General features: G+C 34.0%; 1 protein-coding gene across 1 annotated transcript; it reads right to left on the bottom strand.

Moving 5' to 3' along the window:
• Positions 1 to 2,738: 2,738 nt before the first annotated feature.
• LOC142639753 (F-box protein At3g07870-like) lies at positions 2,739 to 4,224 on the bottom strand. The gene is made up of 2 exons (XM_075813892.1): positions 3,109 to 4,224; positions 2,739 to 2,894 (listed from the first exon to the last, which is right to left on the bottom strand). The coding sequence occupies exons 1-2, from the start codon at positions 4,222 to 4,224 to the stop codon at positions 2,739 to 2,741; spliced, it is 1,272 nt and encodes a 423-aa protein (XP_075670007.1).
• Positions 4,225 to 23,030: the final 18,806 nt, after the last annotated feature.

The raw sequence follows: 23,030 nt of genomic DNA, 5'->3' as shown, positions 1-23,030 counted from the left end.
TCCCTTGTGTGTGTGTTTGTTTCTCAAAAAAATCATAGGTGTTTAGTTGTTATCGATTCAAATTTGACCTTAACACTAAGATTATATTTTTACCCTAATGAGAATAACCAATAACAACCTGCCACTTAGGATTTGTTATAAAAATGTTGTGGACATTATTTTTCATATTTTAATGTTCACATCATCGTCATGTCAGCAAGCAAGACACTCCATCTGTCACGTAAGACTTTTCTACTAGTAGGTTGATGGTGGGGACTAAAATAGAAATGATTTAATGATTTCAGGGACTGAGGTAGGCGCAAAATTAATTTAAGAACCAAAATGAGAATTTGCTCAAAATGTAAGAACCAAAAGTATACTTTCGCAAAAAAAAAAAATAAATAAAAAAAAGCAGAAGTTATTATGAATATTTTAAAGTATTGTTTAATTAATGCAAAACAATGAATTTTATTTTTGAAAGAGAGAATAATTTTAAAAACTTGTCATTAAGTAATGATAAGTTAGTATACAATATTTTTAATATTAATTTAATGAAGTTTGGTCAAATAGATATCAATAGGTAAAAAATGTTTTTTACCTTCAAGTTTAGGGTAGATTGTTATTCCCTTAAATCTCATGACCAATGGAGCCGTAAATTTTGACAAACGCAAACAGGACTTTAGGAATCAAATGACTTGAACGACGACGGTGATTCGGCTTTGCTACGCAAATTAGATATGGGTTTGTTGGTCCCTTATATAATAGACCTAACAAATGGGTCTTCTTCAAACCGTGAACTTGTGGCTTTGAATCGGTTCATTGATTCCACTCTTGAAACTTTGACCATTGATTAACCAAAGGCTTTACCGGTGACAACATATCGACATTAGCTTTGACACAGCCTGGGAGCGGTGCTATGATGGAGGAGCATGAAATTGGCTAAAATTACAATTTTTGCAATAATGTTACAGTTTTTTTTTTAATATAAACCTATAAAATAATTTTTATATAGTAACAATTTGTAGAAAATTAATTATATTAACCGAAATAAATCTTTGCCTCATATTTGTCACGTGTTAGAATTAAAATCTATACATTTGTGCTAGGGATGGGGCGGGCCAGGCCGAAGGATGGGGTGTTTGTCCCCGCCCTGCATGGTTCTTTCTTGCCATATTCTCGCTCCGCCTCACATGGTTTTTTCTTGCCCATTCCTGCTCTGTCCCATAAGACTGAGAAAACGTTCTCACCCCATTTCCATCCCTTGGGGCCCCGCAAAGCCCCACCCTACCTGTAAAACTCTACTTTTTGTTAATTTTCTCTATAACTAGTATAATTTTTTTAATGAAAACTATTTTATTAATAAAAATATACTTGAAATTACAATTAAATTTATTTCATCAAATCAAATCGATTTAAAAAAAAATGGAATAATATATCCAAGTGTTTAACAAGACAATCACAAAAAAAAAAAAAAAACCCTCATAGTATAACACATAACAAAATAAAGGTAAAACCACATTAGATAAATTAAAATAAACTAATATTGATATGTTTGTTTAAATAGTAGAGTTTTAGGATATGCAAAATTTACAATTATATAACCTTTAGCAACGTAGGACATGATGGGGATTGGGAGGGGCAATGTGGGGTGGGTTTAGAAAGTCTAAACCTCTCCCCATCCCGTCCGGTGGTATGGAGCTAAAATCTTACCCCATTCCCATCCCATTACCTTTGCAGAGTGGGGAAAACCTGCGAGGGGCGAAGCAGAGAGGGACGGGTTAAGTGGGACAGGGCAAAATTGTCATTCCTAATCTGCACCATCCTCAATTATTGACCTGCATACTCTTTCCAAGCTAGATTCTAGAGGTTTGGTCGCATAAAGAATAAAGGATTATCAGCCGCTTTATTTTATGGCCATGCTTTGAAATATCCTCTAGGGAAATGGGGTGCCTTGAACTGTAAATCCTCCCCCTCTATTTGTATATAGAGGAGGGAAATTAAGGCCTTGTAATGAGTTTTGGATGAGCACGGAACTCTCTAAATTGGCTATGATTTCAATTTCAAAAAATTATCAGAATTGAAATTGGAGGGAGATAGGGTTGGGTGATGCGCAAATTTTCGAGGTGGCTAATTGAAGTGCCTGTCAGCACTTGGAAAGAGCCTCGATCTGACTACCGATCGTAAGTTGGATCCTGGGTCCGAATTTTCACAATTTTGGTGCCTTTTTTATGTGTATGAGCGAGCTATAAACCGATTTTGGACACAATGGTTCCACCTATTGAAAGGCAGGTGGCTGGAGGCTTTAATTGAGAGTTGGTCGTTTCCAACAGCTAGTAATAATGGTTTTTATTTATTTATTTATTTATTATTCTAGCCTTCTATTACGTACGATATTTGCCAATTATACTTGTATGAAGATTGGCTACATTTTATAATTACTAATTAAGCACAGATTGTATGCTCAAAAAAAAAAAAAAAAAAAAATTAAGCACAGAGAGGATAAAACCAACAAAATTCAGTTGACCAAAGTACGTACGTAGTCTCTTCATAATGGTACGGTGTTGCCCTTGATCTATTGTCTCGTCTTGATATTGCCATATATCACACATATATTGTGCTGGGTGGCTGTAGTGATATGGATCGGAGCGTGAGTTAGATTCTGTACAAAGTTGATCACATGAAAACAAGAATGGACCACTCGATCAGCACCAATGAAAAGTCTTCGATTTAAATGACTAACGTACGCAACTTGCTTTGAATCAAGGATTAGGCTTCAGTTTTACTCCAGGCTTAGCACCTAGACTAGCCAGCCTGATGAACGCTGATTCTATTTTATCTGTCATTGAAATTATGGAGGAATATAATCCACTCGACTGATTTTCTTCTGCAAGAGATTGGATGGTCTTGATGAGCTCCTGGTAGAAAAGAAACTATATGTCAATTTGATGAACACGGGCTGTTGTCACTTACCATATACAATATTATACATACAGCCTAATTAACTAAGAATGTATTTTTCTTTTAATCAAGTGGTAATTATTAACTAATTAAAGAGGTTGAACAACTAATAATAGGGAAAAAAAAAGAGAGTAATTAGATTATATATTATTCCGATTAGGCAGAAAGTACCTGTGAACTTTCCCCAATCACAGCTTCCTTGAGTGAAACAAGGCTGGGTACGTAAGGATACATACTGTAGGACGTAGAAATACCACGAACCCCAAGTTGGTGCTCATTATATCCTCTAGCATTGTAGGCATAAAGACTGAAATCATGCAAAACATATACTAATTCAGAACCCTCGATTGCTTCCATTTTTGTTTTTAGACCATAGTTCAAAATCTGTACGGGTGCAAAATACCATTGCGTATTAGAGATAACAAACTCTTTAGTCCAAGATTTCTTGATGCCATAATCCTTCATAACCCAAATTTCAACAGAACAAGACGTCAGATGGTTCTCACTTAAGTAGAGGAAACCTCCTGATACTCCCAAATTCATTTCCTCGACTTGCGAAAAGTATTGAACTGGGGGTCCCGGGAATGTTTTAAGTTGCTCATTCTCAATGTCAAAATGACATATAAATGTGGAGTCGTTATAAGGCTGAACCAACCAGTGCAGAGCACCATTCAGGAATGCACAAGAATTTTTTTGATAATCTGGTTTAGCAAATGGAGATGGGAGATCTCCAATATTTCTCCAATTCTCTGTACCAAGTGTGTATACCTCAAGCTGAGATGTATGATGATGTTGGTGCGTCGGCAAAGGCCTCCTATCTTCATAAATTTCTTGAATCACCTTGTATCGCTTAGTGGCTTGGCTGAAACCAAACCCACGTATTGTTCTTTTGAAACCCTCACTTTTGGGTTTTGGTTTTGGAAGCCTCATGTACTCTCCTGTAATTACATTTAGCACGTAATTAGTAACTGGATTTTTGGGACTAAATGCGCTGATGCATAGCAAGCCATTGCACCAGGTTTCGAATTGCAGTGTTTCACCCAGATGGCTAATCTCTCGTGGCAGCTGCTTTAGTGGAACAAAAGAATCATGTTTGTCCCAACCTTCAAGTGCAAGTACATACCATCTGCTAAAAAAGTTACCAGAGGCCCGTAAAATAAGACTGACAGGTGCTCTTGCATGGTGTAACTTAATGAAATACGGGTCAGAGATTATATTGAACCAGGTCTTACAAACACACTTACATTGAAGGATGGTCGTGATGGGAAGTCTGGAGAAAATATCCATAATTATTAATGGGGGGAGTTCTGACATTGCCATATAAGGACGAAAATACAACTTGCGGACAAATTAAAATTTAGGATGACAACAATATAATAAAGCTAAAATTTGAAGTTGGTCGTAAGTTCGCAGAGAATTTCATCATTCAGCTAACATTCTTAGTTTATTCCTGTTTTTCTAATGCTTCTTATAGGATGACCATTAGTCTAGGAACAAACTACCTACCGAGGGGGGATGATTAACATGGGTTTGTTCATTAAAAAAAAAAAAAAACCGATCGAATTTAGAGATCTGAGAAGAGTTCGGAGTTTGGGGTAACTAATGAAGAGATAAGAACAGATTTGAAGTTGTTGGATGCGATTGGCAAAGAAAGAGGGAATGACAAAGATATTAATTCAGTTGCAAAATTCACTTAAAAGACCTTTTCCAAATGCCTAGACTTTTCTATTTATGGATACAACATTGTGTGCTCTACCTTTCAACTAACTCTTGACATGTCTTGGCTAATTTTTCACTAACTATTTCTTAGCCAAAATTTCTTGAATATCCCAATTACAATTGGTTGCAAAATTTACTTTAAAATGACTGTTATAAAGAGAACAATCTTTTACACAAGTGCATGTAAGTGCTTTAATGCATGAGATGGTATATCATGAGATTACACATGTTGTAGGTCTCACAAGACCTCTCATAGGATAATTTTTCTAAATGAATGGCCTCAAATTATACATTACATCATTTTAAACCATTTTAGTCTCTTTAGTTAAATGGGCCTAAGCATTGGACTTGGACTTTGCCTCGTGTCACTTTAGACTCTTAAAATCTTTCTTCAAACACGGACCCAAGCATTGGACTTAGGCCTTAAGCAACCAAAGTTCACATAAAAGCAACCAATGAGGCACGCACAAGCATAAATGCAATATTTTGAATTATCAGGTGGACCATCCTAAAGGAATGATAATAGTAAATGAAGGTGAAAGGGCCTGAGGTTCCCCGCTACTTAGTACATAATGTACCTCCCAAACACATGCGAGTGGTGCTTGTTGGTAAAACAATATTCCTAGCCCTTTCATATACTTATTTTAGAGGGTTGAGGGTACATGTGCATGGGGTTGGTAGCTTCAATGATGGTACACGTGTCTGAAGGAGACGCTGATCCAATACTACTACTAATGGGGTTTATGGCCTACTTACAAAAAATAATACAACTAATGAAATACACGTTGAGTGCCTAAATCATGCAGAGATAATAGTTATCAAAGCTATAACAAACAAAAGGAACCTAGCCATTGTATTGTAATTTTGAAATTTAACTCTCAATTCTGTAACAAAGTCTCTAGAACCGCAACCCGCAGTTGATGGCGGTGGCCGGTGACCAATGGATGAGACTAGAGACTAGAAACGTTAATGGGGGGTGGTGGTTGGGTGGCTAATAATTGGTGGTGGGGGGCGGGGCCAGTTTGGTTTATGAGTTTTGGGTGCAATAGAAAATAGTTTCTGCCATAAGTGTAATTATTTTCCAATCAACCAAAAACAATGGGTTGACCAACATTTTTAGTTGCCCTAAACACCCACAAATGCAAAAATATTTTCTGGAAAATAATTTTAGTCGAATTAAACATAGCTGCCTCAACAATTGTTGGATAATAATTGATTTTTTAAAGGAAAAAAAAAATATAAGTGAGTTTCTTTTTCCCAGCCACCAAAGTATTAGACTAACAAAAATTCAACCTAATTAAAACCCCTAAATTATTTAATAAATAGATATCGAAGTGCCTTGATTAAGTGAATTAGATATTTTTAGTTGTAAAAGAAATGTTTTATAAAACCTAAACACAAAAATTCTAATTAGTAAGTTTGCATTTCAAAATGGAGGAAGAATTTTTTTTGTTGCATTGAGTCTCAAAATCAAATTATATTTAAAATCGGTTAGAGCGAGTCTTAATTTTTTTTTGGCCTGTAAGGCTTGAAATAATATATATATATATATATATATATATATATATATATATATATATAATAGGTGAAACTGAAAAAAACTCAAATTAGAATTCCAAATTAGAGTTCTAGTTTTCTACCATGTGTCCTAAATTATTTATTCTTAAAGAGTTTTATTTCTTAATTTTAGAATCAAATGTGGGACCACATCTTAAATATTCATTCAAATGAGTTATTAAGTACAAAAATTAAAGAGTCTAGAATAAATGAATTGTTAAAAAAAAAAAAAGTGCCTCACAATAATTTCAAAAAAAACATGGACAATTCACATTTTATATCTAATAATATTCTTACAATTTTTTTTGAAGAGTTAACAATATATAAAAATGACTATCAATAGAATTAAATTATATTATGCATCTTATTATGTATCTTTAAGTGTATCAACATGCTTATGCATGAAGTTACAAGCTAGTTACATATAATAATTCAAAAATAATTTGGAGAAGTAGACGACCTATGGCCATATAACAAATTCCAAGCATTCAAAAAAAAAAAAAAAAAAAAAAGGGTCTTTTTTTTCCAAATAGAATTCGGAATAGCCTTTCCTACCTGCAAATTTCTAACGCTGTGTAATAATAATAAACCGACTAGCAATAAGGTTAAAAATTTAAACTTCCCTTCTCCTAATTCTTGAAGGAGAATATGAATGAATTGGGTCTATATATTAATCAAACCCACAAAAAACTTATTGGTCATATATATATATACTGACTTTGGTTTCCAAATTACATTGTTACGGAGAGCAGAGAAATTAAACAATGGAAGACAAAGCCTCTCCTTCCCCTTCCTTCACCAACAAAGAGCTTGAGGTCAGTGAAATCCTGCTTCAACTTACTTCGCTAATCTTGCAATCTAAGTTTAGCCGCTACACATTCAAAGCCACATGGGGTTGCACCAAACCAAGGACATCACGTTCGGAGCCTGGCATTGACAGAACTTCACGAACTGAAAGTGAAACCCCAGTTTCATGCTTGCCCATTAATGTAGCGGTAGCCCACAAGAAGCCAAAGAATTTGAAAAGGAAAAGAGATGAGTTATTTGAGATTATCAACCAGTTCAGTAAACGTATAGAGTCTTTTAAGAAGGAGATAGCCAATGTGAAGAGTCATAATGAGAAGTTGAAGTCTTTCAATTCCAAGTTGAAAGAAAGAAAACAAGAATTGATGAGTTCTTGCATGAGTCCACTTGGTATCCCTGATCTCAATGTCCCTCTTGATCATGTGAAGTCTTTCCAGTCCCAGGCGTTTGATCTCAATGCCACTCTTGATGAGGATTGTGAATTTGTGGAGTCTGCCCAGGGGTTTGATCTCAATGAAACTCTTAATGATGACGATTGTGTAATTGTAGAGCCTGCCCAAGTTGTTGATCTTGAGTGTTGACCAATGCAAAAGCTGCTGAAGCAAGAAAGAGAAGGATGAGGATCGATCTATGTGGTCAACAATTCTTTTGCTTAATTTCTTCCAGACCACGCTAACCAAAACCCGTATATACATATGGATGATTTTGTTCTTTTGTGTTTAGTTTAGTTTTTCCCCCTTTCCAATATGTCTATTTCTTTATTCACCTTCTATTGGAATATAGGCATCTAAATTTTGAAAAAAAAGAATTTCAAGTTTGTCCAATTTATGTTGGAATTTGAAGTTCTTGTTCTAGCTATGAACTGTGATGTTTTACTTCCATTTTTTATTATTGTGTGTGGAACATGATGAATCTTACTCATTACAAATTTATGAACACTTAATATTCTTCCATGGTATTTATTTGATTTTGTGTAATTTATATGGAGTTTTTTATGGTATTGGATTTTTTAAATGCCCTGTCACTTGTGTCTAGAATAAAATTGAAGAAAATTATTAGATTTAAATAAAAGGGGATCAGATCCATAAATAACTTTCAATTTACACGAGAATGAATGAAGAGATCACCTTCTATACCTGATTATTTATTTTAATTATTTTTTTAAAGAGACTCAATAAATGTAAAGCACTATTTGGTCACAAATAATGGCAAAAGTATCTTAAAACTAATTAAGCACTATTCAGTGACCGACTTTCTCGAAGAGAGCACAGTAGATAGGCTGCTTTAGTCATTTTGCAAATCCTGTTCCAATAAGAGCTTGTACATGCCATAATCCCAAACTGATTATACACTTAACAAGAATTTATAAGTAAATCGAAGAAACTTAGATCTATAAATGTGAAAATAAGGATATAAAATTAAATACATTCATTACCTGCCTTTGGAAATAAATTAAAAATAGATGGAAATCTTTAGACCGTGATCCCTAGTTCCTATCCATGGTTACAACTGTAATACTAAAAGCGTTCTAATTATTTAAAATGGTCCTCATAAAACAAAATAAAGACTTCCCCACTAGTGTATAGAAAAACTTTTATATAATATTTTTACAAAATGTTGATATCGCAAATTTTTATTGATTTTCATTTGGGCGTAATATTAACATCACTTTTTTTTTTTGTTGCTATGGCATTTTTTATCTGAAATTATAGTAATAGGTTTGTATTAGTCCATAGACCGCACGTTTTCTTGGTTAAAATTTTAATGACCATCTCTTTAGTCAAAGACTCCTAATTTTTCATCACTGTTATGTGAATGTAATTTGAGTGAGGAAAATCAAAAGAAGTTAGACTGCCTTGGCAGAGTCGGCAAACATGCCATAATTCAAAAGTACTAATTATACACTTAACAAGCTATAAAGAGATGGATAACCACAAAATAGGGTAATGCAGACTTAAGCCTACATGAAAAAATAAGGCAGATATGAGATTGAAGTTCAACACAACACAAGGACTCCTATCTTAGCTTTAGGGTTGCATGCCACTGTGCTTGGCTGTTTGTACAACCCTCAGGTTCATGAACTTTTTTTTTTTTTTTTTTTTTTTTTTTTTTTTTTTTTTGAGAAGTGCGTTTCACTTTTTTAGATGTGTGATTATGCTTTTCTAATGGGTCCCGTGCATTGTTCTAGGGACCCGCAAGTACTTTATTTAGAAAAAAAAAACTTTAAAACTAGGTCCCATAGTACTATTCAAATATTTAAAAATTATTTTGCTACAGTGTTTTCAGTTTTCAGCAAAATTAGCATGGGTATTTCATCACATGCTAATCAAGGAAATTGCTTACCCACGCTATGGTTGCGTTTGAGATAGCTTATATAGGCCAGCTTATTTTACTATTTAGCTTATTTTTGCTTCTATTCATGCATGGGTTCTATTGCATTTTTTGGTACTATTTATGGATCTCATTGTACCATTTCAGCTAACTTTAAGCTTTATTTACAGTATTTTTAGTAAAACGTTTTCAATTTCAGCTACATAAGCTATTTCCAAATGGACCCTAACATCACCATTAGCCCAACTTTTTAAAGTGTTTTGGTCCAAGGTTTGCAATCACTGTTGTCAACTAAAGCCATGCTAAAACATCTACTGGCTGCATAGCCTGCATGCAAAGAAAAGTCATTGATGTGATATGCATTAAAATAAGGAACATGATATCATATCTAAGCTTAGCCATACAGGTTGGGTTTGTTTCCCGTGGCTAATTTTACTAGACATGTTGAGATGCAGACATAGCGTATCCAGTATAATTGGCCTTTGGACAGAAGCCTCTCCCTAGCCATACTATGCAGAGCAGAGAACGAATATTTAGGGGAGTTCAATTGTCAATAAGAGCTTCATCCAACTAGTAATTAGATGGTCAAATAAAATTAAGATCAAGGTTCTAACTATTCAAGCTTTATCTGCTGCAAGAATTAAGTAACGATGGTAATGCGATACTTGATCAAGAGTATACCTTCAACATTTAATTAGTTACTAACCTATATCTAGCGTGATCTATGATATATTTTATAAAATTTTACTATCTTGTAGCCCACGTATAATACTTATTATATATTATAATAGTTGGGAATCAACTTCAATTACATTAGATATCACTAGAAAAATCGTACATAAGATGTGTTTATCTAAAGAGGATGGGGGTTTGGGTTTTCGGGATCTCAAAACGTTCAATCTTGCTTTACTAACAAAATAGGGGTGGAGACTTCAAATGGGTACTACTTCTCTGATTTACAAAGTGTTCAAGGCTCGATATTTTCCTAATGGAGATTTCCTACCAGCAGAGAATAGTAAGCACCCTTCATACGCATGGAGAAGTATAATGGCAGCACAAAATATAGTCCATATAGGGTACCGGTGGCAAGTGGGGAATGGGCAAACCCTCAACATTATGCAGGATAAGTGGTTGCCCCAACCATCTACTTTCAGACTTGTCTCTAGACCTCTAGACTTCCCCAATGACGCTAAAGTTTCCCTACTCATTGACTCATATTCAAAAGCATGGAGAACTGACATGGTAAGGCAATCCTTCGACAACGAGGATGCTACGGCTATCTTAAGTATACAATTGAGCTCAAGACTGACAGCAGACTGAATGGTGTGGGCCTAAAGGCTACTTTAAGGTTAGGAGTGCTTAAAAGCTCGTTGTGGCAACTACAAGTAGTGGTGAATTAGGTACAACTTCCAACAGACAGACTCAAGCAATTCTGGAAAAGACTATGGAGGCTTAATATTCCCAACAGAGTTAAATCATTTGCATGGAGAGCTAGCAAGAACATACTCCCTACTAAGGCCAATCTGTGTCATCGAAAAGTAATTAGTGAATCAATATGTAAGGCGTGTGGAACGGGGGAGGAGAGTGGAGGCCACGTGTTATGGGAGCGTCTGACGGCCCATAAAATTTGGAACATGTCTGGCATTTCATTTGATTCACACGGACTGGACTTTCCTGAATTTTTTGATTTCCTTTGTCACTTAATATATGTTAGAGATTTTGGGGATGAAATCCTGGAGCTAGTGCTTATGGTCGCGTGGTGTATCTAGTGCCACTCAATCCGCTGGGGTTGGCGTGTTTATTCGAGATAATGTAGGTTACGTCACAGCAGCTTTTAGTAAGAAGATTACATACCAATTGTGAGATTCTGGCTTTTTATTCCTATTGAGCAAAATATTTGGCATTATACTCCAATTTTCAAATTATATAGGTCCGTGCCTTTGTTTTGAAACTCAATTTTAATAAAATCGAGTTTCAATAAAAAAACTCAATTACATGGAACTCGAGTTCTGCCAAATGAAACTTAAAAATTAAAAAAAAAAAAAAAAAAACTTGCATGAAACTCGAGTTCAAGGAGTTTGAGTTCCATAAAAAATGCCGCTATAGACTTCATGAACGCAGCTATATGTTTGGGGCGATCGAACTTAAAAAAAAAAAAAAAAAAAATTACACTACTTGCATGGAACTCGAGTTCAAGCAACTTGAGTTCTATAAAAATCACTGCTATAACACTAAAAAACGCCATTATAGGTATGGAACTCGAGCTCTATGAACTCGAGTTCCATGCAAGTTTTTTTTTTTTTTTTTTTTTAAGTTTCATTTGGCTTAACTCGATTTTAAGCCAATCGAGTTTTTGATTGAAACTCGATTTTTTTAAAATTAAATTTCAAAACAGGGGCACGAACCTAAATAGTTTCAAAACAGGGGTATATTGCCAAATATTTTGCTCAATAGGGGCAAAAGGCCACAATCTCCTACCCACTGGGGCCATTGGAGATCAAAGCAAAGGCTATGGAGGAGGGTGTGTAGTTTGCTTGGGATGTGGCGTACATGAGGTTATCTTTGAAGGAAAATGTTAACAAGCACCGTGTGGTGCTTGTTAAGATTTCCCTTAATGGGTTGTGTTAATAAAAAGGACAAAAAGTTATTAAAATATTACCAAAAAAGATTTTTAAAAAAACTATTAAAAAGAATAAAAAGCTGCAAAAAAATAAATTAATGCTAAAAAAAGCTATAAAAAGTTGTTGTTAACGGACACCTTATAGTGCTTGTTAACACAACCCATCTTTGAATGCGATTCAATGCTTGTTGCAGAGGCTTTATTGGATCACGTTAAGCCACCTATGGCTATAAGGAATATAATTGAGGAGATTCGACACAAACTCCAAGACTTCCCACAGTTTCAGATTACACAAATCAAGAGGCAAGGCAATTGTCCGGCACACCTATTGGTTCGTCATGCCAAGGGTGTTGATAGTTATGTAAAATGGATAGAGGAAAATCTTTTCTTATTGAGTCAACTTTGAGTCATGATGTAATATTTTTATCCTCTTCTTAATAAAGTTACATTATTCATATCAAATAAAGAAAGAAAAAAAAGTACATAAAAATTAATTAATATAACTTAAAAATATGAATTTTCTTCTTTGGGTGAATTAACAAACGTTTAATTATTTCCATTAATTTAAATATATAATTATTTTTATGTTCTGAGTGCGTGTTGTTAAATTTTATTTTCATGTTTTGCTAGACTTAATTTCAATTGTTACTAAAGCAAGCCCATTTGCGCAAGGATGTGAAATTCAAAATCAATTATTTCTTATAAAAATCTTAGAAAATAATCATAAATATTTATTTGACATAAATAATTAGTGAACCACTTATAAATTATAAATTCATGACAATAAATACATTTATCCTATTAATACTCTTTTTATTACATAACACTAACCCAAACTACTATAGTGTTGGTATATAATTAATAGAGTAAATTGCAAATTGCACTCCTAAAGTTTTGGGGTGATTGGATTTTACTCCCTGAAGTTTCAGAAGTTGGACTTTACCCCTAAAGTTTGGGGTATTTGGATTTTACACCCTAAAGTTTGTGAGTGAACCACTTATAAATTATAAATTCATGACAATAAATACATTTATCCTGTTAATACTCTTTTTATTACATAACACTAACCCAAACTACTATAGTGTTGGTATATAATTAGTAGAGTAAATTGCAAATTGCACTCCTAAAGTTTTGGGGTGATTAGATTTTACCCCCTGAAGTTTCAGAAGTTGAATTTTACCCCCTGAAGTTTGGGGTGTCTAGATTTTACACTCTAAAGTTTGTGAGTGTTTGGATTTTACACCCCAAAATTATGAAACTTTAAGGTGTAAAATCTAAACACTCCTAAACTTTAAGTGGTAAAATCCCAACACTCCTAAAATATAGGAGCTAAAATCCAAATTTTGAAACTTCAGGGTGTAAAATCTAAACACCCCCAAATATCAAGAGGTAAAATCCACATTTTGAAACTTCAAGGTGTAAAATCCAATCACCCCCAAACTTTAGGGGTGTAATTTGCAATTTACCCTAATTAATAGTACATGTTATTGAAAGAAGGAAAGGTAAGTTGTTTAGAAAATATTTAATTATTTCAATAAATTCGAGTAAAAAATTATTTTTTATATGCTTGCTTGATTAAATTGTTTTTGTCTTAAGATTAAGGGTGTGTAACCAACTTGCTAATCTACCAAAAATGATGCAATTCAACCCAATTTGTTGAGTTGGGTAAATTTTCATGGGTTTGTGGGTTGGGCTAAATTGTCAAAAAAGATTTTGACTATGGGTCGGGTTGGGTGTAGATCAGCAAATTAAAAAATCTACCTAACCCAACCTGACTCACATATATTTAATATATATTATATAATTTTATTATTTACTTTTTTATTTATCAACTAAATTGGGATATAGAATAATAAAACTAGTTCATATTTATTTTGTTTCTCAACTGAGTTGAGATAGAACTTACTACAACAAAATGTATTTTTAGTGACGAAAATTAGTGAGGAAATATTTTTCTTCACTAAAAATATAGCTTTAGTGACGAAATATAAATTTCGTCACTAATAATGAAAAAAATTATAACATTTAGTGACGAAAAATGAATTTCGTCACTATTGTGATCTGAAAAATGGGCGCTAATGGAGGGAAACTTTGGCGCGAGTTTAATTAGTCTATAGTGACGAAATATTTCGTCACTAAAAGTTGAAATTTTTAGTGACGAAATATTTCGTCACTATAGGTATTGTTGTGGATAGTATTAGTGACGAACATCTTTTCGTCACTATAAAGAAGAATTAGCGACGAAAAATATTCGTCACTAAAAATAATAATAATTTTGCACTTATATGTTTTTAGTGACGAAATCACAATTCGTCACTAAAAATATAATTTAGCAACGAAATATGAATTTCGTCTCTAAAAATCTTAACAAAGCCGGTCTTTAGTGACGAAACTGAAATTCGTCACTAAAACCTTAAAAGCCTAATTTCAAAACCCAGCTAAACCACAAAACATTTCACTACCCAAGAGCCATTTCTGTAAAAAAAAAAAAAAAAAAAAAAACTAGAGCCATTTCAGTCAAAAACCAAAAAAAACCAAATCACGTGTGAAGCCACTGTCGCCGATCAAGCTCAACGGCGACGCTTCAGGTCGCCGGCGATCGGCGATGCTTCAGCTACGCGATCGGTGACGCTTCAGGTCACCGATCGTTGGCGACGCTGAAGCGTTGAGATCTGCGACCTTGAGCGTCGCCGATCGCGACGCTTCAGGTCGCCGATCGTTGGCGACGCTTCAGCGTCGAGATCTGCGATGCTTTAGCGTCGCCGATCGCGACGCTGAAGGTCGCCGATCGTTGGCGACGCTGAAGCGTCGCGATCTGCGACCTTGAGCGTCGCGATCTGTGACCTTGAACGTCGCAGATCGCGACGCTTTAGGTCGCCGATCGTTGGCGACCTTGAACGTCGCCATCGGCGACCTTGAACGTCGCGATCTGCGACATTTCAGGTCGCAGATCACGACGCTTCAGGTCGCCGATCGTTAGCGACCTTCAGTGTCGTGATCTGCGACCTGAAGCGTCACAGATCGCGACGTTCAAGGTCGCCGATCGCGACGCTTAAGGTCGCCGATCGGCGTCGCCAACGATAGTTGGCAACGCTTCAGCTCGCCGGCGACGCTTCATCTTTCATCCGGCGACGCTTCATCCTTCATCCGGCGACGCTTCAGTTTGTGACGCTTCTGGCGACCCTTCGCCTTCCACCCAGCCGGCGACCTTTTGCCTCCCACCCCCAAGCCTGGGTATTTTTTTTCCCCTTTTGAGTTAAATTTTTTGTTAATTTTTGTTTAATGATTCTAGTTCCTTTGGGTATTTCTTTGTTTGATACAGTAATGGGTATATGCATTTTTGTTTAGTTTGGGTATTTGATATTTACTGTGTAATGATTGTGAAGAAAGTTTCTTATATATATGTACTTATCAATTGCTGTAATTCTTTTTTATTTCTATGGTTCTTATTGTTTGGATGATTCTAGTTTTGGATCCTCACTCTCTTGGTTTGGTTTCCACATTGATACCAGTGTTAGATATATGTAGTGTACAAGTTCCTATACATTAGGTGTAATGTTTGAACTCAAAATGAGATTACCCATCTTCTAAATTTTCTTATGTTGATTATTGCTTAGGTAATGATACTCTGATTTCACAATGGGATTGTGTCCTTTGATTGTTATTTGACTTGATTTAATGGGGGATTGTTCTCTAGATTATGTTTTAGATACGTTGTGCTACTCTATTAATATTTCTTGCAAGACAAATGATGAGATTTTTTTCCCTAATTGCTAGTTTTTTCTATCATCCATTTTGATGATAAAATGAGTGTTCAATCTGAGAAAGGAATATTAGGATGGCATTGTCTCTAAAACCAGGTTGATGAAGGTTGTTTATTTTGGGGGGTGGGGTCCTTTGTTATCAATTATCATAAGATTAAATTCAAATCTTTTGGGATTAGCATAGAATGAGGATATAGACTATAGAGATATATGAATGACATTACAGGTGAAGTGAAAGGTGAAGTGAATGGTTTTGTGGAATTAGAATTTAACACTAGTATTGATGAGGATCATGATGGCACTGGTTAGTTTAAACAGAAGCACTTTAATGTTACTTTAAATACTGTCAATGCACTTTAAGGTAGAAGTTTAAGGATTTTGGTATATATGTACTTAACATAAAAGTTTAAAATTGATGCAAAATAGGTGTAATTTGACCTTTCCATCTTGATTGAAAGGTACTATGAGATTTGGTTACGGTCTAAAATTTATCTAGATAAATGAAAAGTTATAGATTTAGGTAATATACATACACCCCCACATGGGTGTTCATTGTGATTTTAATTTATTGGTGTGGCTACTCTTAATGCATTGTTAGAAATGTTTCTTATAACATAGTTAATGTTTTTACTTTTCGATTTTAATGTAGTATTGTTTTTATATTTGTGCAGCTTTCTTATTGGTGGCTTTTAGGAGATTTACTTTTGGCATTACTTGAAGACATATGAAGACATCTTCCGTTAGTTTTAATTATATTATGCTAACATTTTTGTATTGTTATAAAATATGACGAATTATTGTATGTATTGCAAACAATTATTGTATGGAAGGAGTTTGAATTAGATACTTGTTTTATTTTTTACTTGTGGAATGTATGGATCTTTTTTTTATAAATGTGTTGAAATAAATGTATTATTTAAATGAGAGGTTTTAGTAATGTAATAACAGGTTACAGGTTAATATCAAAGCCATGAAAAAAATAAAAACAGAAAATAAGTTTTAGTGACGAAATATTTCGTCACTAAATGTAGCAAAAATTTGTAAGAAATGGTTTTAGTGATGAAAATTTTTGTCACTATATGTGCATGGATTTTCTTAAAAATAGTTTTAGTGACGAACTTTTTCGTCACTATATGTATCGGAAAATAGTTTTAATGACGAAATTATTCGTCACTAAATATGATTTAATAAACTAAAATGTTTTTAGTGACGAAATATTTTCGTCACTGAATGGTGTTTTTAGTGAGGAAAATATTTAGTGACGAAACGTTTTCGTCTTTAAAAATATTTTTTTTAAAATCAAATCGGACTTTTAGTGACGAAATTTTTCGTCACCGGGACTTTTAGTGACGGGGTTTTAGCGACGAAATGAATTTCGTCACTAAAAGTCCGATTTCGTCACTAAAGGTTCTTAGTGACGAAAAACTGGACTTTTAGTGACGAATTTTTTCGTCACTGAAAATACATTTTGTTGTAGTGATTTGATATGTTACTAACTAAATGAAATGTCATTTTATTTGATAATTTGTGTATGATGGTGCTATTGCTTTAAATTTTCAAATGGCAGGGGCAACAAATAAGACTATTTGATTTGAACAATTGAAGAACTTTGAAGCACTAATAAAATAGTTTGATTTTGGTTTGGTGCTATGATCAAGTTTATTAAGTTATAAATTTGCTCTTATTTGTGTTCATACTATTCTAATGCTAATTTTAAAAATAAAAAATTGTCCAACCTGATCCAAGTGTATTGGGTTGGGTTAGAACACTATGATGGGTTGGATTTTTTTAACCCTACTATTGTGGGTCGGAGTAAAGAAACCCTTTAACTTGACTCATGTACACTCCTACTTATAATAGTTTAAATATTTCCCAAGCTACTAAACATGAAGAATAATCGATTAATTTTTTTCTTTGTTATGATAAGTATTCCAAGTAAATTGTCTCTTATATAAATAATTAGTGCACAATTGCCCCACTAATACATTGTCCATACTGCATTATGTCTAACCTCTTTTTATTTGCAAAAATACTGCATTATGTCCATACTGCATTATGTACAAAAATGCAAGTTTAATTTCAACAATTCTAAAAATCTTTGTTTTCACATTGGAATCATAGGAATATAAAAAATAATTTAATTTGTCCCAATGCTGACCACTATTTGACCAAGTTGACAGATGGTCAACTAATCTTAAAATTTCACAGGACTACAAAATTTTATTATTATACATCAAAATCAATATTTCCAAATACTTTTCCCATGTTTGACAAAGGTCAACCATAGTTTGACAAAAAATTTGTGGTTCCAAATTGGATTTCAAATCAGTGAAGTCAATACTCTACCAGTGAGATAGGGTGGATGGAAAACTTAAGAGAGAAAATGGAAAGAAAATTTTTTTGGAGTGTGTTTGGTTGGGTGGAGAGGAAGGAAAATAAATAGTGGGACTCAAGTGTTTTCTTCCTGGACCAACAAAAAAGTTTTCTCTCCAAAATGGAGAGAAAACTGAAAGGAGAAATTGGGCATCATTTTTGAATGAAAATGCCCATGTACAATTGCACCTAAGGTTTTATAAACCAGTACGGAGAAAGAACCGAAAAATGAGCTAATTACCGATTTTCTGGTCAGACTGAGGTTCGACTGATGGTCGAATCGGTGATGTCATAAATAATTTAATTAAAATATTAAAATAATTTTTATTTAAAATTTGAAATTTAATAATTTATATTAAGAAAAAATAAAAAATAAAAAGTACTTTTTTCCATACCACCTTTCTTTTATTGTAAGTAATGGTTGACAAAGAATAAACTATTTAGCGGGTGTTTGAATGTTTGGTGTTTCAGCCTTTTGTTTTTTGTTTTTTTTTTTAAACCAGCGCCTATTGCACTGTTCATGGAACATGAACAGTGCAAATAGGAAAATGAACAATGTTTTTGGTGTGAACAATAATCCGAAAATTATTTTTTTATTATTTTCAGTTTTCGATTTTTTGTAAAATAAGCGGTATCCAAACGCATCTTTAATATTTCCATGAATAGTGCAAATAGGAAAATGAACAATATTTTTGGTGTGAACAATAATCTGAAAATTATTTTTTTATTATTTTCAGTTTTCAATTTTTTGTAAAATAAGCGTTATCTAAACGCATTTTTAATATTTAAGCTTCATCTTTTAGTTTGTATAAACAATAGTATTACTTTAACTATTTATTTATTCAAGAATATTTGAATTAAAAAAAAAAAACTAGCCTTTGAGCACACACTCACGCGCGTGCTCAGAGGCTCTTCTATTTTTTGGGTAAGGGTTAATCTAGAGCATTTATTATAATTTGGGATTATTACATTTTCCAATCACAAAAAAAAAAACCCTAGGGGTGTCACGCGCGTGCTCAGAGGCCAGTGAAAATCTAATTTATAAGTGGATAAAGCAATTTAAAAATTAATAGCAGAATGATCCTATTTTTTAGGCAATGTTTTAGTAGGAGTTAGAGTTGCATTTTTACCAGATTGACCTTTAGTTTTGTCTCTACTTAAATATAGGACTGTAAGGATATTTTTGAACTAAAAAATGTGAAATCCAAACAGAGAAAGCCCCTTAAATAGTAGTATAGAAAAAAGCAAAATCATATGACTAGACAAGTCACTGACTTATAACTCCTTTACCATTTACTTTCCCACTCCACCACTCCTAGCCACACGTTTACCTTTATTTATTTATTTATTTATTTTTCTAATACACGGTATACACCTCATAAATCTTGCACTCCATTGAGTACACGCCCCACTTTGCTTACCATCAAAAGGCTCTATTTTTTGAGTCTTTTGTCCTCCCCATAATCCCTCTCTCTCTCTCTCTCTCTCTCTCTCTGAGTAAGGTAGATCTATTGTTTATCTCTACAATACCATCATCGGTTCCTCTCTTCCTCACTGAAGATTTGTAGATACCACTCCAAGATGCTAATTTCAGCGCCAAGCATGAACATTCAATCATTTTCTCTCTCTCAAGCATAGCCAATCTTAAGAAAAAAGACTTTATTGCAAAAATCTGTCCTCACCATCAGCAGATCTAAGAAAAAAGAAGGTTTTTACTACAACAAAAGCTCCATTGTAAATCTGTTTCAGCAATTTTGCAAAACCAGTTCAACCACATCGGTTTCCGATTAAACTGGGCAGTTTTTGACTATTTTCAGTTTTTAGCTCTTTTCGGTTATTTGTCATAACCCAACTAGATCAATGACTGGTTTCCGGTTGAACCGGTCGAACCGACCGGTCCGGTTTTAAAAACCATGATTGCACCTTCAGGCCACGTTGCTTTTCTTCACACTTTTTTTGCTATGTTGCCTACCTCCTTTTTTTTTTTTTTTTTTTTTTTTTTTTTTTTTTTTCCATTTTACTTTTGCTTGTCTAGTATTTTTTTTTTTTTTGTTTAGCTGTGATTTTTTTTATGGACATGATTTTTAATTTTTAATAAATTTAAGTGATTGATTTTTTTTTGGTTATTTATCACTTTTTGGGTTTTAATTGGGCATTATTTAAAAAAAAAAAGGTATATGCGTACATTGCTTTTCTTCATACTTTTTTTTTTTTTTTCTTTTTTCACTATGTTGCCTACCTTTTTTTTTTTTTTTTCTTTTTTTTTTTTCCTTTTTACTTTTGCTTGTCGATTAATTTTTTTTTTTTGCTTTCTTTTGTGTGTGTGCGCGTTGTTTTTTTTTTTTTAGATGTAATTTTTTTATGGACATGATTTTTAATTTTTAATAAATTTAGGTGATTGATTTTTTTTTTATCACTTTTTGGGTTTTTATTGGGCATTATTTTTTAACAAAGGTATATGCATAAATTTATACAAACTCATTTTTTTCATTCTTCTATTTTTCCACTAACAACCAAACAAAAATGAGAAAAATTAAAATATTTGATTTCCTCACTTTTTCATCTTTTTACCATTTTCTATATTTTTACCATTTTCTATCATTCTACTTTTCCACCTCTCCAACTAAACGGATCCTTAATTAATTTAGTTTAGTTTATAAAATAGATATGATAGGCATTAATTTCAACGCACCCATTTGAACCAAACGGAGGATACAAGGGCGAAAAGTAAAATCTCGAAGAAAAATCATGCTGAAACCTATATAAATTAAGTCGAGGTCCTCTTTCACGCTTGGATTTTCCACCACCCACGAAAATTGGATCCAAAGAGTTGGTACTTCCATGAAGTAGAGTTGATTATCTACATTCTTGAGAAGACATTATCTCATTATTACATCTGAATCATACGATATTGCTCGCAAAATTAACAAAAATAAACTTTGGAGTTTCATTTCATTTGGATATTTGCCAACTTCCAAGAGTAATGGCTCTCTGCATAGTGCACCAAATATAGCATAAAGTCGGATCCTTTAGAAAGTACACTACAAGAGCATTTCAATAACAGCAAGAACACAAAAAATGGAGTTCGATCGATAAGACTTTCAACCAAGTGTCCAAAGTAGAAACCTCAAAAATGGGAAAACTGGTTGCAGATTGGGCTGGAAATTATTGCTTTAAACATTGGAGCGCTGAACCAGGCCAACGTGTGTGTGTATATATATGTTTTCCCGAAACTTAACAAGTAGTATTACAATTGTAGGATTGCACCATCTTTGTGCACCGTAGCATTGTAAAGAAGGAAGGGTGACACACGTAGCTGGGAAGCATAATAATTATAATTGTTAGAAGTATTGAATGAATGTATTATATTTCTTAGGATAATAGAATATACATGAGTGTCTTTATATAGGAGACAGATGTGTGTAGTACAAGTAAGAGTGCTATACAAGTAAACAAAGTGGGCCTAAAGCCCACAACCCAATACACATTAACAACCCCTCTCAAACTCAAGGTGGGTGTGAGACCAACTTGAGGTTGTCAACTAAAGCATGAAGGCGTCTTTTAGGATGTGACTTGGTGAAGATATCTGCAAGTTAATCTTTAGAGAAGACCGAGAATAACTTGAGAGCATCATAGACACGATAATAACGGATAAAATGACAGTCGATCTCGATGTGTTTAGTCCGTTCATGTAAAACATCATTGTGAGTAATATGAATGACACTCTAGTTGTCACAATAAAGAGGAGTAGCAGCGGATGTTGACACACCTAAGTTCTTAAGAAGCAATCGTACCCAAATGAGCTCAGATGTGGTATTAACAAGGGCATGATATTTTGCTTCAATACTAGAGCGGGCCATATGAGTTTGTTTCTTGTTTTGCCAAGAAATCAGAGAAGAACTAAGAAGAAAACAATAGCCAGTGGTGGACTTGCGATTAGTGGGATCTCTCGCCCAATCAGCATCAGAGAATGCACGGAGAACAAGAGGAGACTGAGCTGAGTAGAAAATGCCATAGAAGAAAGTGTCCTCCAGGTATCGAAGAATGCGCTAAAAAGCAACATAGTAAGTCAATCGTGGAACAGACAGATATTGGCTCACTTGGTGAACATTATAGGAAATGCCCGGATGAGTGATAGTGAGATAAATTAGGCAGTCAACCAATCGTCTATAAAGAGAGGGATTAGACAATGGTTTCCCCCACGAGGGAGTCAAATGCGCATTAAGATCAATCAGAGTGTCAACAGTCTTGCTATCAGTGAGTCCAGCTTGAGACAAAAGTTCAGAAGCATATGTGGCTTGAGTAATATAAAGACCAGCTGTGGAATGAGTGATTTTAAGACCGAAGAAATAGCTGAAATGTCAAAGATCTTTCATCTCAAACTGCTAATTGAGAAAATCCTTGAGGTCATCACCAGTTATGATCATATTATCCACATATAAGAGAAATAAAATGGTGTCTTTGTTAGTGTGATGAAGAAATAAGGCAGAATTATAAGGACTGGCAGTGTAACTCAAACGAAAGATGGTGGAGCTGAACTTGGAAAACCAAGCACTTGGAGCTTGTTTAAGGCCATAAAGAGCACGTCGAAGGCGACAAACCTTGTTTGATTCAACAGAGAGACCAAGAGGAGATTGCATATAAACTTCTTCACTTAAATCCCCATTAAGGAATGCATTTTTAATATCCATTTGAAGAAGGTCTCATTTACTAGCAACGCCAACAGCGAAGAGGGTAAGAACAGATGAAATATGAGCAACCGAAGCAAAAGTCTCTTCATAATCAATCCCATACTCCTTTGTAAAACCTTTGTTAGAAATATTGAATGAATGTATTGTATTTCTCAGAATAATAAAATATACATGAGTGCCTTTATATAAGAGGTAGATGCGTATAGTACAAGTAAGAGTGATATATAAGTAAAC

This window comes from Castanea sativa, chromosome 6, assembly GCF_040712315.1.
Source record: "Castanea sativa cultivar Marrone di Chiusa Pesio chromosome 6, ASM4071231v1".
Taxonomy (NCBI): Eukaryota; Viridiplantae; Streptophyta; class Magnoliopsida; order Fagales; family Fagaceae; genus Castanea; species Castanea sativa.
Note: the sequence above shows the minus strand (reverse complement) of the source record. Positions and strands in the feature narration are given on the sequence as shown.

What these genes read in the sequence shown, in the direction of transcription:
- LOC142639753 (XM_075813892.1), bottom strand. Translation starts at nt 4,224, where the DNA reads ATGGATATTTTCTCCAGACTTCCCATCACGACCATCCTTCAATGTAAG. An exon ending in TGATTGGGGAAAGTTCACAG is followed by an intron (nt 2,895 to 3,108) that starts GTACTTTCTGCC and finishes CTTTTCTACCAG; the next exon opens with GAGCTCATCAAGACCATCCA.